Source organism: Calypte anna, chromosome 2 (genome assembly GCF_003957555.1).
Source record: "Calypte anna isolate BGI_N300 chromosome 2, bCalAnn1_v1.p, whole genome shotgun sequence".
Lineage (NCBI taxonomy): Eukaryota > Metazoa > Chordata > Aves > Apodiformes > Trochilidae > Calypte > Calypte anna.
The window spans coordinates 30,771,467-30,786,181 of record NC_044245.1 but is presented as its reverse complement, the minus strand read 5'-3'; the positions used below and the strand labels follow the sequence as shown (position 1 = coordinate 30,786,181).

General features: G+C 38.7%; 1 protein-coding gene across 1 annotated transcript in view; it reads right to left on the bottom strand.

The window, feature by feature from the left end:
* Nucleotides 1-5,541: 5,541 nt before the first annotated feature.
* Nucleotides 5,542-14,715, bottom strand: part of HDAC9 (histone deacetylase 9) — a 453,995-nt gene continuing 444,821 nt past the window's right edge. Inside the window, exon 27 of the mRNA XM_030444746.1 lies at nt 5,542-7,389. Within this exon, the coding sequence (XP_030300606.1) occupies nt 7,350-7,389 (40 nt within the window). The 3' untranslated portion in view covers nt 5,542-7,349. The remainder of the gene's footprint in view (nt 7,390-14,715) is intronic.

Sequence of the window (14,715 nt, the reverse complement as noted above, 5' to 3'; positions counted from 1 at the left end):
TACATGTCCAACTTTTCAAACAATATTTTATTGATTGGAATGGAGCTATGTGTTTCTGGGGCTGGGGTCCTTTTCCCCTCTAAAGGAAAAAGATGTGTTATCCTGAAGAATGAAATAAAGCTAAAATTATAGGGTGCTGTTTTGTTTCATTTTGGTTTTAATCCACCTCTGGTTACATGCCAGGAGGTAGGGATTTACATGTGCAAATCAAGTGCCTGGACTTCCCAGCTACCCTTCTGCCCGCTCAGCTTTCAAGTTTAGGTGCCTGCAGCTCCACAGGCAGGAGGGATCTCAGAGGACCAAATCTGTGAGCTGCTTTTGACGATGTGCAAGTGATCAAAGTAGGCTCACAGCAGACACACTCCTTTCTTTCCCCACTGCTTTTGTGGGATGCCTTTCCCCAAATGGGTCTGGTGTATCAGGGTAACAACTCCGAGTTTTACAGCGGCAGAGCTGGCGCGAGACCACGGTCCAAAGTGTTGCTGCAGTGTGCTGGATATTCCCCACCTCCCACAAAGTAGGGGCCTTACAGCTTTCAAAACAGTGCATGTACTTTTAAAATTGTTTCACTGGGAGGAGAATTATGTGTTCTGCAAACGCCTCAGGACAATGAGCCAAAGGAACTACAGAATGTGAGCTTGGTGTTAAAGCTGGAGCTCTGCAATGCTCTGCTTTGTGTGTGTTTTAGCCTGCTATGTAACATTACTTTTACATTAACTTTTGTGGTTCCTTTTTTATGCACTCCAGCTTCACCATGCTCCGCCCTTTGTATTTTAACAGTCAGATTCCTATGATCCAGCCAGGGTGGCATGTTCAAAGCTCCACTGCTTTTTAGTGCCTACTTAAAAAAAAAAAAAACAACAAACAAAAAAACCCAACACAGGCAAGAAAGAAAGCTCAGCTTATCGAACAAGTTTAATTCAAATAGCTTTTATTAGCACTAGGACAAGACTATAGCCAAAGAATTATACAAAACACAAAACAAAAGGGATTTAACAACTCAGTTGAAGACTATTTCACGCCAATCCAATGCTCGTCTATCTATAATCAACAAAGTTTTGGAGCACAATATTACTTAACATTACTCATTAGATGCTTTCAGATACAAAAATGTATCGGGTATAATAACAATAGTCCACAGGTATCTTTTACTCTTATGGAAATATCACTATTGACCTTTAAAATTTTTGCCCACTGATGCTTTACCCCTTAGAAACTTATTTGCCTGGAAAGACAAATTACAGATAAACTTTCAGTACTCTGAGCAAAAAGACTTTTTTATCATAGAAACAGATAGCAACATCAATTTCCTAAGAAAAAAAAAAAATAGTCATTTCAGCTGTGCATCCCTAGACCAAAAATTCAGTGTTGTAAAAACCCACGGCAATAACTTTGCTTTGAAAGCTTTAGCTATGACTTCACCAGGTATTGCTTTATGCTTTCCTACTGCATCCTAACTTGAAATATTAAACCAGTCAAGAAATTAAAATAGCAGTAAATTAAGCATCAAAAAACATAAGAACTTTTTCCCATAAAACATGATGTATTCAGCCTCCTGAAGCCTGCTGAAGCCAAGAAAGTATACCCACTGGTGTCAATGCTCTTTCAGACAGGCTTTTCTAGGAGCAGAACTGGCACTTTGTATCAAAAATGTGTGGCCAAGTTCAGATCTGTATCCTCCTTTTTAAAAAGTTTATATGTGGCAGAATGCAAAGTTAAGGTTTCTTCTCCATCTGCCTTCCAGATCTTACCCAAAACTCGTCAGAGAAAGGATTTCAGTGCTCTTTCAGTCAGGGCATCCTCTGCCATGGCAAATGTGCCTCAGGCCATGCAGGCATATGGCTGGTAAGGGAATAATCCATGGAGATCTCAGCACTGAATCACTCTCACTGCACAAGATCAGTGCCACTGGATTTGTGTGTCACTTGCATTTAGAATTTCCACACAGGAGCCTGTCTCCTTTATAAATTACAGCCCAACTCACAATGTGCAAACTAACATCCAAACAGTACTATCTTTGATGATGCAGAACACTTTATATTTTCCTATAAAGTGTTCTAAACATTCTGAACCACAGAGCATGGCACTAGAGCAGGATGAACAACAGAAGAGAAACAATTAAGAGTTGCTGGAACGTCCTTTTTGGTCTTTGCTCTCTGTGGTGTGTTATTTGCTAGAGTCTAAAACTGAGCTAGTAACAAGTTGTCATGGGACAAAAACCTTTTGGATCAAGTGAAAATATTACATTGTTAAAACCAAAATGGGTCCCTTTTGAGGTTAGAGAGGAATGCGAGTTTCACAATTTCTTTTTTTAACAATCAACAGACAACCAGCTCAGTCGTACTCATAAAATACCACTCCAGCTTGGATCCGTCACAAAAATGAAGCGTTTAATTGCTGCTAGAAGTGACAAAGATAAGCTATTCTCATTCCCACACCAAGGGCAGGGGCATCTGTCAGACAAGACAGACATTTTTGTGGTGGTTTTCTATGTGTTACAAGGGTGAATTCAATTATAGGTAAGAAAACAAAGCCAGTGACATGACGAAGTAAGAGCTTAAATGATAATTAAGAATCGAAACTCCTTCAAATCCAGAATGAAAAGCAGGTAGCAGAAAGTTGATTTAAGAGAAATTCTTTCCCAGCAGGTTCCAGCCCCCCCCCCCGCCACCCCACTCTTACCCCCAATCTCACATACATATTCTGGTTTATTTCCATATGGAGCCTGTTTAAAAAAAAAAAAAAAAAAAAAGAAAAAAAAAAAAAGTACAATGCTTCACAAAGCTCTGTTGTGACCTTTTAAAATAAAACAAACATACACTGCTACACTTCTGGAAAGGCCACTATTGAAAAATAAAAAAAATTAAAATTACAGTAATCTATCCTATCGGCCAAATGCACAGCATCCTCTGCAGGGCTTCATACCTGGCTGTGTGGACATACTTGTGGGACCAAAGGGTCATTTCCCAAAGAGTAAGTGCTTGCTGGGCATCTCTTTGCCCCTGCAAGCTAATAGAAATTAGTTGCCTCACAGCCATTAGTGTCTTTGGAAAAGTTCCTTCTAATTCTTCATCCCAGACACATTGCCCTGAAAGTGTCCTGCTGTCTGTCTACACAAATTAGTCAGTCTCTACATTCTTGTGCTCTACAGGACCTCTGCTGTTGGCTGCAGCAAAACCTTTCTAATATTTCATCTCTGGTTGTGGCCCTCAGCTTTTTAGGGAGGCTGCACTCAGATAAGACACCAACTCAAATACCATATCCTCTGGAGAGGGATACGTTTTGCTACTTTCATTCAGCTTTATTTTTTTGCAAAGTAGAGGAACAGCCATCTTTGTTTTCATAAAAGTTGTTTATATTTTCTTTTTTCTTTTATCGTGTTTACTTAAGATAGCTTAATGATTTTCTTTTCCTAAGATTCACTTGCTTGGAATTAGTTACTTCATTTGCACCGAAAGTAAAATTAGGAAGGTACATAATTAAAAAAGGGACTAATTCTGTCATCTTTACACTGGCAAAATTCCCATGAACTTTGATTACTCGCTAGGAATCCTGCCCAAAGAAGGATCATGTAATCAAGAATTTCATTGCTGCAGATTATATTAAAGCCAAATGAGCACATACAGAATTCTTGCACACAGACTCCAAAAATGAAGTGCGAGACACACTTAGGTTTTTGTAATTTACTGCTCATTGTTGTTCCCACTCCATCCCAGGTAGAAGCATTAAGCTGGATAATATATTTTTTTCTTTTTCTTTTTTTTTTTTTTTTAATATCCTGAGTCAGATCACTTCTTAGCTTTCAGTCTCTCTATGAATTTAAGGACACAAGAAAAATACAAGAATATAAGAAAAGCCCTACTGAACTTAATATTTAGTCCCTAACACTAGGGAAGAAAATGAACTGAAGCAAGCACGTTAACAGTGTTTGATTCCAAGACATCTCTCATTCTGGAGGTTGATGACTTAGAAACACCTTGGTCCAGAGACAGAGTTCAAATTCCTGCATGCTTCCTCTGTGGGGTAAGGATTTGCTGCTAATGGCAGCCTGGATTGCTCATGTTGTGGGATGTCCTCCCCCCCCGTGCAGCTTCCGTGCCACAAGCATCAGGGTCACCCTGGCTCCCAGGGTTCTCTGCCACCTCCTCGGCTTCACCTGCACTGTGGGATCACTCACAGAAACTACCATTTTCCCTTCCTTGTCTATCCATTTCAGCTCACATTTAGTAATTTAAGATATTTTTTAAAGTAATTTTTAAGATCAGATGTAGATGCTTTGGCAGCCACCTTGAAATATCTGGGACTTAATTTTCAGAGGTGTCAATCTCCCTAGCTTAGCTGAGGTCTCTGGGAGAGAGGAGACTGTGACATTTCTTCAAAAACAGCTGCTAAGCCTCTGACTTTGACCATTAGAAACACAGAAACATGTCATTCACACATCTTTCTGAAATTCTTGGAATTTGTAGTTGAATCCAGCTAAAACTGGGCATTTTTAAGTGTGTCTATGTGAGTATTTCCCTAGAAGTATGTCTAAAATTGCTGAGAGATATTTGAACTGCAATCCACAGGGAGCTATTGGTAGTAATAAAAAATACTGTGAGAAGAAAACAGCAGCAAGTGAAACTGCCCTCTCAGAAAGCCCAGGTCTGCTTTGAAGGAAGTGTTGATATTCACCATAAGCCTTGATCGTTTCCCAGAGGGTTGGACGGTGCCTTGTAATGGCATAATCAAAAAGTGATGGTGGTTCTGGACCTAAAGAAAAAAAAAAAAAAAAGAAAAAAGAGCAGGGCCTGATCCATCTTCCATTTAAATCAAAGAGGATTTGGCTATTGACTTCAGTGAGAACAAAGTTCTGGACACAATCTGTGTGCAATTTATTTGCACATTTGCTTATCCAAATGATCCTGACTTTAACCAATAGCATGTCTAGATGTCTATCTGGGAGTCTGCCTGTGCAGATGCATAAGTGTGAGTTTATAATGTGGTTTAATGCAAATTATTCTGGCATTTTAAAAGCATTTCCAGCTACAAAGGACATCTTTAGATGATTTCCACTCCAAAATATAGACTTTAATTGGTAAAGTTTGTAACATATTTCAGTTGCAATTCATATTCAGCTTCATGCAAGCTAAGGACACAAGAAGATTTTTAATTTGTGGGGTTAATTTTAAAGTAACCTTACTATGCACCCAATTAAAACTTTGCAGCCATTATTTAAAAATGTAAAAAGCTCTACAAATTACCCAACCCAAGGACCAAGGACCAAGCTAAGGTCTTTTGTTCCTGTGAAAGGAAACTTCTTTGATGATCACAAGAAAATTACAGCAAATGGCAACCAAGATTGCCATCACAAGCCTGCTGAAAGTTCAGGATGAACTTGTGATTGCTTTAGTCATGTGAACAACCCCTTCAGAACATCCAACAGTCAAGCAAGGTGGCTTGCACCAGGAGTTAATTTAGCTTGCTGGGACTCTTTGCATTACTAAAATGAGCATGATTTTGGGTTGTAAATGGGGGGTAGAATTTTATTTCACTTTCTGAGGGGCATATATCCATTTAAGAGTAAGCCTTTCAGAATAAAAGTTTACTTCACATTATAGGAAATGACATTTCTTTTTTAGATTCTCCTTTTCAAAGCATGCCTCAGATTTCTAACTTGCAGCAGAGAGCTTTTGTATAAGTAATAAAAGTCTTTAAAATTAAAATGCTAATCGTAAACAAACCCAAATGCATGAAAGATATAGTCTGACTGCATAACAAAAGAGAATTATATAATTCTATTTGAGTGAAATCTTTCATCTTTGATTTACAGGTTTGAGTCTGCCTATAACTGAAACCATATTGTTCCATATCTTTCATATCACGGCCTTCCCCAAAATCTTGTTTTAATTAAGGTTCCTTTCAGACTTCAGAATAAAAAGCATGACAGTCTTCACTTATGGCTTTAATATATCTTTTGAGTTTGGAAAATATATAAAAATGCACATCACTTGCTCTTAAAAGCTGCACGAGCTATCAAATACTGCAAGTCGAATACTTCAAGGTATCTCCTGGGGTTCATTAGGTGAGAAAGTTGTAAGCAAAAATAAAAGTTGCTGTAGCAGAGTTTTGTTCATTTGAAGCAGTCTTACATACATGCCCTATCTCTTTCCCTGACGGTAAGGCAACACGTGTAACAGTTTAAGCGTTCATTATCAGCTAAAGGCACAACTCTATGTTACGTTCTCAAACATGGAATTAAACAGCTAAAGTCACGTTGCAGGGAGATCTTGCTGCACTTTGGGGACCTAAAATAAAGCCTAAACCCTTTGAAGCTTCTTAAGCAACATCAGTCCTCTTGGTGCAGGACTACATAAAAGAAGCAGTTCGTATTCACATGACGACCTGTAAAAAACCACCCCCAGCACAACCTCCACAGAAACACCTGAGCTTCAAACGAGCTGCTCGCAGTTGTTGAAGATTGCTGCTCTCTGAGTCCGGACGCAGAAACATTTCAGAACAAACTAAAAGCACATTTGAAAAGCCATCCATTTTTTTTTTTCAGAGACTATTTGATCTCTGCTGCACATCTGGTGAGAACTACTGTCAACTACGGAGGCTACAGCATTTTTTTAAAAGGCAGAAGATCGCGCATTTTAGAGAATCGTGAATGTGTTTTTTTATGATAGAAAAGATTACATGAAATGAGGAGGGAGAGCTGGGAAACAGGAAAAGAAAATAAAGCACCACGAAGCACAGTACTTCGGGGGATTTATAGTACAATATGAAGTGTTTTCCCTTTAGCTAAAATCCCTCATTGCGATTTAAACACCTTCCACGTATTCAGCTAAGAATTCATTACAGGGGGTTAAAATGTCACATAAAATAATTAATTTTTTTTTCTTTACACAGAGCAAAGAAAAAATCTATTAACAATTTAACAGAATATGAAAAAATCTACCCAGTAAAAAGTGTCAGAAAGTGATTCATGGAGTTTACCAAGTATTTTGCTTGCTGGCTGTTGCAAATCTCATATCTATAATCTATCCTGTAGAATTTTGTAATACTCTATTTTGCAATTTTTGTTGGTGAATGGGTCAAACAGCATATAAAAAGCATGCTCTAGGCTCTTTCTCCTAAGCCCATTTTACAGTAACTCTAGAATCTTAGCAGTTACATTTAAAGGATCTTTAGGACCCTTTCAAGTCCATCCAAAGAACAAGTGAAGCTGCTATTCAGAGTTTTGTGCCCAGTGTTTATGTTCCATCAGCTCTGTGCCACCCAAGCAGCAGACAAGACATGTCTGAGGGTGCTTTGGGGGGATACACAATGATGTCACCCACAGGAAATATCAGGGAGGACTTGGCACTTCACAAGGCTGGCTCTTCTTCCATGGGCTCGCCAGCAGCTCTGTAAAAATAAACAGGCAATCAGAATACAGCACAAGAGTACACAATGACATTGTAGATTTTCATGCATAATCAAAGCTGATTTTTCAGCTCTCTCTGATGTTTATTTGTGTTATTCAGTTATCCATAAATAGAGTTTCTTTCCTAGGAAGTATAAACAAATGTCAAGTGGAAAAACATTTGAGATCCAAGCAATCACTGAAAATGTTCCTGTTTATATTAAAATATGTCAGAATATTTTATAACGTTTTGTCCAGAAATGTACATGCTTTGTGTCAACAGAGTCAAATCATTTCATAAAAAAATAGCTGTGATACTTTTATTTTACAAGCTTTGGCACTAAAAATACATTCATTTATTTTTTTAAGCAGGCCCATACCATTAAATTGAAATAGCTCACTAGTAGCCAAATAGTTAGCAGTGTTTCTTCTAGGGCTCTTAGGTCCTCTGATTTTTGATTCTGTGCTCTCATGTATGCACTGCCTGCCTGCCTGCCTGCCTGCCACTGAGACCAAACTCTGAACTGGATCAGTAGATCACTGTCATACAGGATCTATTAATAATATCAAATCAGACTATACATATATCTTTTATTTGAAAGATGGGAAATACTCAGCTTAGGTGAGATGAGCTCTTTAAAATATCCAGTAGGAAAGCAGAGGGGACATACAGTGTGCTGGTGAAAAGTGTCATAATTCCTTGTGTATGATGAACTATTGCACCTGAGGATTATGCTGGCAATCATAAAATGGGGAGCTTCTGCAGTTCTGGTGAGACCTCACTGCTGAAGGCCATAAGAAGTTGGACATAAACCATTTTTCACCTCAGGCTGACAAACAAGCTTAAGACCTCCTTAAAAATCGTCACTTTAAGCAATTTTTGAAATGTGGGGAAGAGCAAAAAGTAAATGCAAATTAATAAATGAGACATCCACCAGTTAAATCTGGTATAGCCAGTATAATAACAGCCTTCAGTAAAACATCCCTCAGAAAGAACAAACTCATGAGATCCCATGGAAAAAAAAAAAAAAAGTAATTAATGGGGGGTTGCATGGGCTTTGGTAGTTTATTCAGCAAGGAAGCCTGAGAATTTTAAATGAATCTGGAGTTTATTAAAGTATTTCCCAATGAAAAATTCAGCAGTGTGTCTTTAAATAATTTTATACAGGTTATTCCTTTATGATTTGGAATGACCACAGCTAGTGTGTTTAAAAATATGTCCGATGAATGGTCTATGAAAAAGAAGATGTTTTTCAGACTAATTGCTTTTCAAAAGGTTACTGACCCTAAAAGATTATTAATCTATAAATCTCAAATCTTTTGTTCCTCACCACACGGTGGAGAATATCTCCTATGTACAGCAACCATTGCAGCTCTTGTATCCCTGAGAAGTAGGTGAAGCAAGATTTCAGGGAAGGCTGCAGCAGGGGCCACTTTGTCTGAGGCAGTGCTGCAGTGGGAGTGGGTCTCTGCCCATGTGCAGATGCAGTAGGTAATCACTCCCCAGGGCAATAAAGACCTGAAGAGCTTACTGAGGTATGAATTAAGATGTCTAGCAAGACCTCTTTCAAAAATGACCAAGATCATCACTGTCTTCTCTTCTCATCCCCCATCCACACCCACCCACTCCTGGCACTGTTCTTGCTTGCAGCAGAGACTGCACAATGGCAGCCAGGGTGGGATGGAGCCCAGCCCACTCAGGTCCTCAGATGTGATAAAGGATCATACACGTCATGGAGAATTCATACAGATGCTGCTGTGGTGACCCTACTTTCTCCAGCAGGTTTTAGAAGACCTGCACGTCCTCTAGAGTAATGCAAAAATTCTCTAAAGGCCTCGTGAAACATCCAGCACCTTGTGGGGCTGTCTGGGAAGGGAATAATTTGGAAGCAGATAACAGCTCAGTTTTTAGATTCTACTGTGGGTAACTGCATGAAAAGAAAGAGTTGTCAACAGATTTCAGTTGGGGATTGGCAGAGTACGAAGAATCGGAGCTCTGGAAATCTTCTGGAAGTAAAAGTGGGAGTTTGGGTTACTTATAAGGAACTGAAAAAGCAGTATGTGCAACAGTATGCTCACATGTATTTGGCTTCTGGGAATGACATTCTCATGATTACAGTACAATCAAGAGATGACCTTATCCAGGGTTATAGGCCTGGGTCCTGATGAGGGTGTTTCTGAGTGCCAGGATTCACCTCGGGTGGTATATTCCAATATATTCCAATATATTCCAACAATGTCCCTAAAATAAAATCCCATCAACCAGAACCAAAGCAAGTTCAAGACATGAGGACCTGTTTGGAAATGGAGTGGAGTCTAGGGTGCTCTGGTGAATCCAGCTTTTGCCTCTCAGTGTTATTGCTCCCCCATTCTTCTCCAATCTCCTTTTAAAGACTTATGTGCATGCTTTAACTTGATTTTATTAATGTCAGAGAAGTCACTGGATCTATCCAACAGCTTATGATTAAAACCATACATTTTTATGGGATAACAGCTTAGGCTGGAGTTTTGAGTGAGAGACAGTGAAATTTTAGGGTCCTTTGTACAGAGAGAAAAACAGTGCAGTCACATAGCACTAAGCAGTGAATTAATATATACTCATTCAGTTAAAATAAAAAATAACTTTTTAAAATTTAAATTTTATTTATTTAATTAAAAAAAATCGAGGGGGCAGAGTCTGATAGACTAAATTTATTTTACCTCAGTTATGTCACTTTTAGTTATTTCAGTTCAGTCAGCCTTCCTGCAGATGACAAGAAGTTGACAAGAAAATATAAAACAGGAAAAAAACCCATCCTGTACTGTGTGCCCTGACTCGTTCCTCAGAGATGCAGCTACAAGGATGGGTCTGGTCCAGACAGATTCCATGCAGTCAGCAGATCCAGAAAGATACTGACTGGGACTGTGATGATTTTAGAGCCACAACTGTGATTTTGTATTAAGGCTTCATTGTGGCTCATTTAAACTGCAAGTTCCTAGAAGCAGAGCCCTCTTGCATTCTCTCTGTTTATTTTGGTGTGTTGGAAAGAGTGCCCACCTACAGGTCTCTATACATTCAATTCACACTATGGCAGAATGAAGTAGGCTATCTGCAATTAGTGCTACACAAAATTATTATGCTTAAACCTTAAACCAAAAGAAATAGATGAAACAAAATCCCACTGTATGGCTGCAACCTGGCAAAGCGTGTGACATCTTAAGTGTTATTCTGTGAAAGCTGAGAAAAAATGGCAACCATATTACTTGATGACAGTATATAAAATAGTTCATATCTACACTTTAAAGAAGAAAAGGATTTAATATGTAAGAATATAGATAAATTATGTGCATGATCCAAAAAAAGTAAATGTTTGTCTTACCTTATTTTTAAAATTAGAATTTCAGAGATTCCTCATAGCTACATCATCTCACACATAAAAATAAAAATTCAAGGTATATTTCCAAGTCACAGAAACTGCTGAACAAAAGATAGATTTTCTGACATGGTATGGCTATTTTATGCCAGAATCTGTTTCTAATTTAATTCAGCTGTCTCAGGGAAGATCATTGTAATTGAAAAGCAATCATCTGGTAGCTAGGAAGAAAAGAGGTATGTTTCTGTACCATGGAGATGATTTGGAAGTTGTCTAAAGACATCCTATAAGTGATACTCAGTAAGTGTATCTCCTAGTAAAAACAGATCAAAGAATAAGGAATTAAAAGTTCCTTGTGTCACAGTTTAGGAAAAGAATAAGGTAACTACATGTATACTCTCGGAAGAGGAAGTGATGTCCGAATAAGGCAAATTAAATGTAAACCCTCACCCGGGCAGGCAAAATGAGAGTCTGAAGAGCAACATGTTAAAGGCATAAAAGCTAATAATAAAAAGATCTTTCAAATACATCAGAAGAAATGATCAAAGCATAAAAGGAGCATCAAGGAAGGTAGACCGCAAAAGCAAAATGAGCTATTTATATCTGTGCTCACTGGAGAAGCGTCAGAGGGATTTTATTATTTGCAGATGAACTATCTCAAACTGAATCAGAACTACAACAAACTGATACATCAAACATTGCCAGATTGCTAAGAGCAGATGATATTTGCCCAGAGTTCTAAGGGAATGCAATTATGATGTTGCTAAAGAAATAGTCATTGAGCATATTCTACAGCTTAACTCAGCATTCATGCCAGTGGTAAAGAAAGCAAGAAATGCAATTCACCTTTTGGAAACTACAGGAGATACACTAAGCACGTATGGAGAAAATTGTCAGCAGCTATAATCACTGACAGAATTAGCAGTTAGGTAATAATTTAGTAATAATAATTTGGGTAAGAGTTACGCCTTAACACTTATAAAGGAAGCCTCACACATTTATTAAGAGATTCTGAAGGAAACTAAGGAAAAGGGATCAAATTATATCCCTGTACAAAGAATTGTCTTCCAAGAATTTATTCAGATGCTGAGTATGTTATGAGAGAAGGTCCTCCCATAGTTTAAGATCCATCAAAAGTGGGAAACAGATAATAATATGGGTAAATTTTCACTATGGAGAACACCTCAAAAAAGACTTGGCAAACTACCAATAGATTTAGGTGACAATGTTTGTTGATGATGCCAAATTACCAATACCAGTCTGTTCTAAAGCCCATTACACCATTTCTGAGTGGAAAAGAAAGTAAACAAACACAAACTAACACAAAAGTCACAAACCAGGAGGAAGGACATCTATAACTGTTTATATACAGTGGTGGCCAAAGTGAGAGCTTGGAGTTAATAGCAGAAGAGTTGGCAGCAACAGAAACAAAAAAAACTCCCCATCATTAAGCTACTATGTGAATCCATATTGTGCCCAACATCTTAAGTCCTCCATGCAATTCTTTCTCCATCTCCAAGAGAACTACAAGAGGCACAGAGAGGGGCAAGAGTCATCAGAGGTTAGAAATTGTTTTCATACCAGGATGAATACAGAGTCTTGAGACAGCCGAATCCTTTAAAGCCAGAAATGAGGCAGAGACCAGGAATAAAAACAGAACTGCTTTTATTTCTCACAGTGCATGAATAGGGAGTTCTCAAGGAATTACTGATAAGTTTAGAGCAATCAAAACGAAGTACAATGCCTGATGAGGCTGTGAGATTCACTGCCTGAGTTCCAGAGGTGTAAGCTGGTTCAAAAAGGAGCTTTTGGAAGTGAATGGCTGGGTAGGTATCCTGGAGGCTTTTACATGGAATAGGTCAGATATAGCTGTCGACATCTACTGACCCACCAGGGTAAGGGTAGTTCTCAAACTCCTCTGCTCTTGGTTCTCTTCCTTATGCACCCACCAGGATGAGAGGAAAGAAGGCAGCATGAGGCTGCAGCCTGACCTGGGCAAGTTGTTCTTCAGCCCAGCTGTGGTTGCAGATCCTGTGTGGTATGGCTGGGTTGGTTCATGTCACTCAGCACAGCTAAGGGGGTGCCCAAATAGTGAAATGTTGAGTGAAGCTTTATGAGCTGATACACAAACACATCAAGTGAACCTAGCTGGTGGCTAACAGTACTCCATGATGCAATCAGTCACGCTAGTATAAAGTATAATGCTTATAGCACAATGCAATGACTGAAGCTACAACCGGTAGCTCTGTAATACTAAAAGCAGTGTCTAAAACTTACACTTTGTTTTCATTTCCATTTGAGTAAAAAACTCAGCTTCGTAAGTGTTGTAAAGTCCAGTTCTGATTAATGTCATTCTCAAGTTTACTGTTAGTAATGTGCAAGACATCTCCCTTCACACCCTTTTATTTTTCCATTTTAAGAAACATACAGAAATTCCAATGTTTCAAGGACAGTCCTGTACTGAATATTTTCACTGTAAGATTTTTGAAATAGGTGTTTTGCCAAATCAAAATTCTTATCAGCTAAGTGTGTATCTCACATAGGGAATAAGCAATTATTAACACACAAAAGTTATGGTAGTTAGAAACATTTTATAGGGCATGCCTGTTCCTTTAATTGCATCTCTATTTAAATCTGTGTTAGCATCATGCATGTTTTCTTTCCTATCCACAAACTCTTTTTTTTATATCTGTTCTCTTCTGAAGTCTGTAATCAAGTTTCAATTGGATCTTTAAATGCAGAGTTGTGCTTTGGTAAAATAAAACAACAAAAGCACAGCAGCTTTTCACGGTTTTCTTCATTTAGCTTGCCAGGGAAAAGTCAAATAAAAAGTAATCGACACTGTCACTTGAAGAAAAGAAAGAAAGAGAGAAAAAAGAAAGAGAAATACTTAGGATGGGCCTTAGCCAGGAGCATTTTATCCTTTATTCATCAGTGGTAAATGAGTCAGATATGAGTTGGCCAGGAAAAGAGCCGCTTTACCCAAAATCTGAGTTTAAAGTGAGTCATCTCACTCCAAACACCAATATATCCTCCAACAAAACTGGCAAGAGTTTCCTGCAAAGAGACTCTTGCTGCTGCTCTCTTTATCTGGAGGCCTTGCCATCCAAAGCTGAAGTCAACAGGATCTCTACCATAAATTCAGCGAAACAAGGTTAGAAATGTAGGCCAGAATTATTATCCTGCCTGAGAATTCCCAGGGTGGGAATTAAAAGAAAATAAACTCTCCTGGCACAACAAGCATCCTTCAGGTTGCTTTGTCAGACATGGCACTTTCCGCTCAGCACAACTGGCTTTCCAAAACAAATGCTCAATCTAAAGTCTTGCAACAGGTCTTCAGAAGGTTGCCCCTGTCTTTAGGGAAGATAGAAAGGAGGGTCATGTCTACAATGGCCTTATCAAGAGGATATGAGTGCCCAGAAGCCTCCTCACATCTCTGCAGTCCTGTCATTTGCCATGGAAAGAGGTGAGAGAAGGATGGTTACATACCTGATCTGTTATTACAACACAACAAATATGAAAAAGCAAAGTTGGACTCATCACAACACTCCCCCTCTATTATGTTGCTATGTGTCTATGAAGTGAATCAGAGTAGAGTAAGGTCCTCTCAGGTCTCCCCATAGCTCAGAGGACTCTGCCCTCTAAATCAGGTCTTCAGGGTCACAATTTTTTATTCCATGCTCCTCTTTACATTCAGCAGGAAGAAAACAAAGAGGATGATGTCCCAAAGCCTCAGAAAACCTAACTATCAATTTTGGCCCAGTGGAAAGAGCACTTATGTTGTCCTGTCACTCTCTGATGGCAATCTGGCTTCGGGTGACTTCTTTGTGGGTTACAAATGTGGAAACAGAATTAGGAATGCCTGCGTGCATAGGGGGTTTTTTGTGCCGCTAAAAAACCTCTGCAGCACCACAGAAGATATTTCAAATGAAGCCATTTTTCCACAGAACAATTCATCACAACAGATTCATCCCT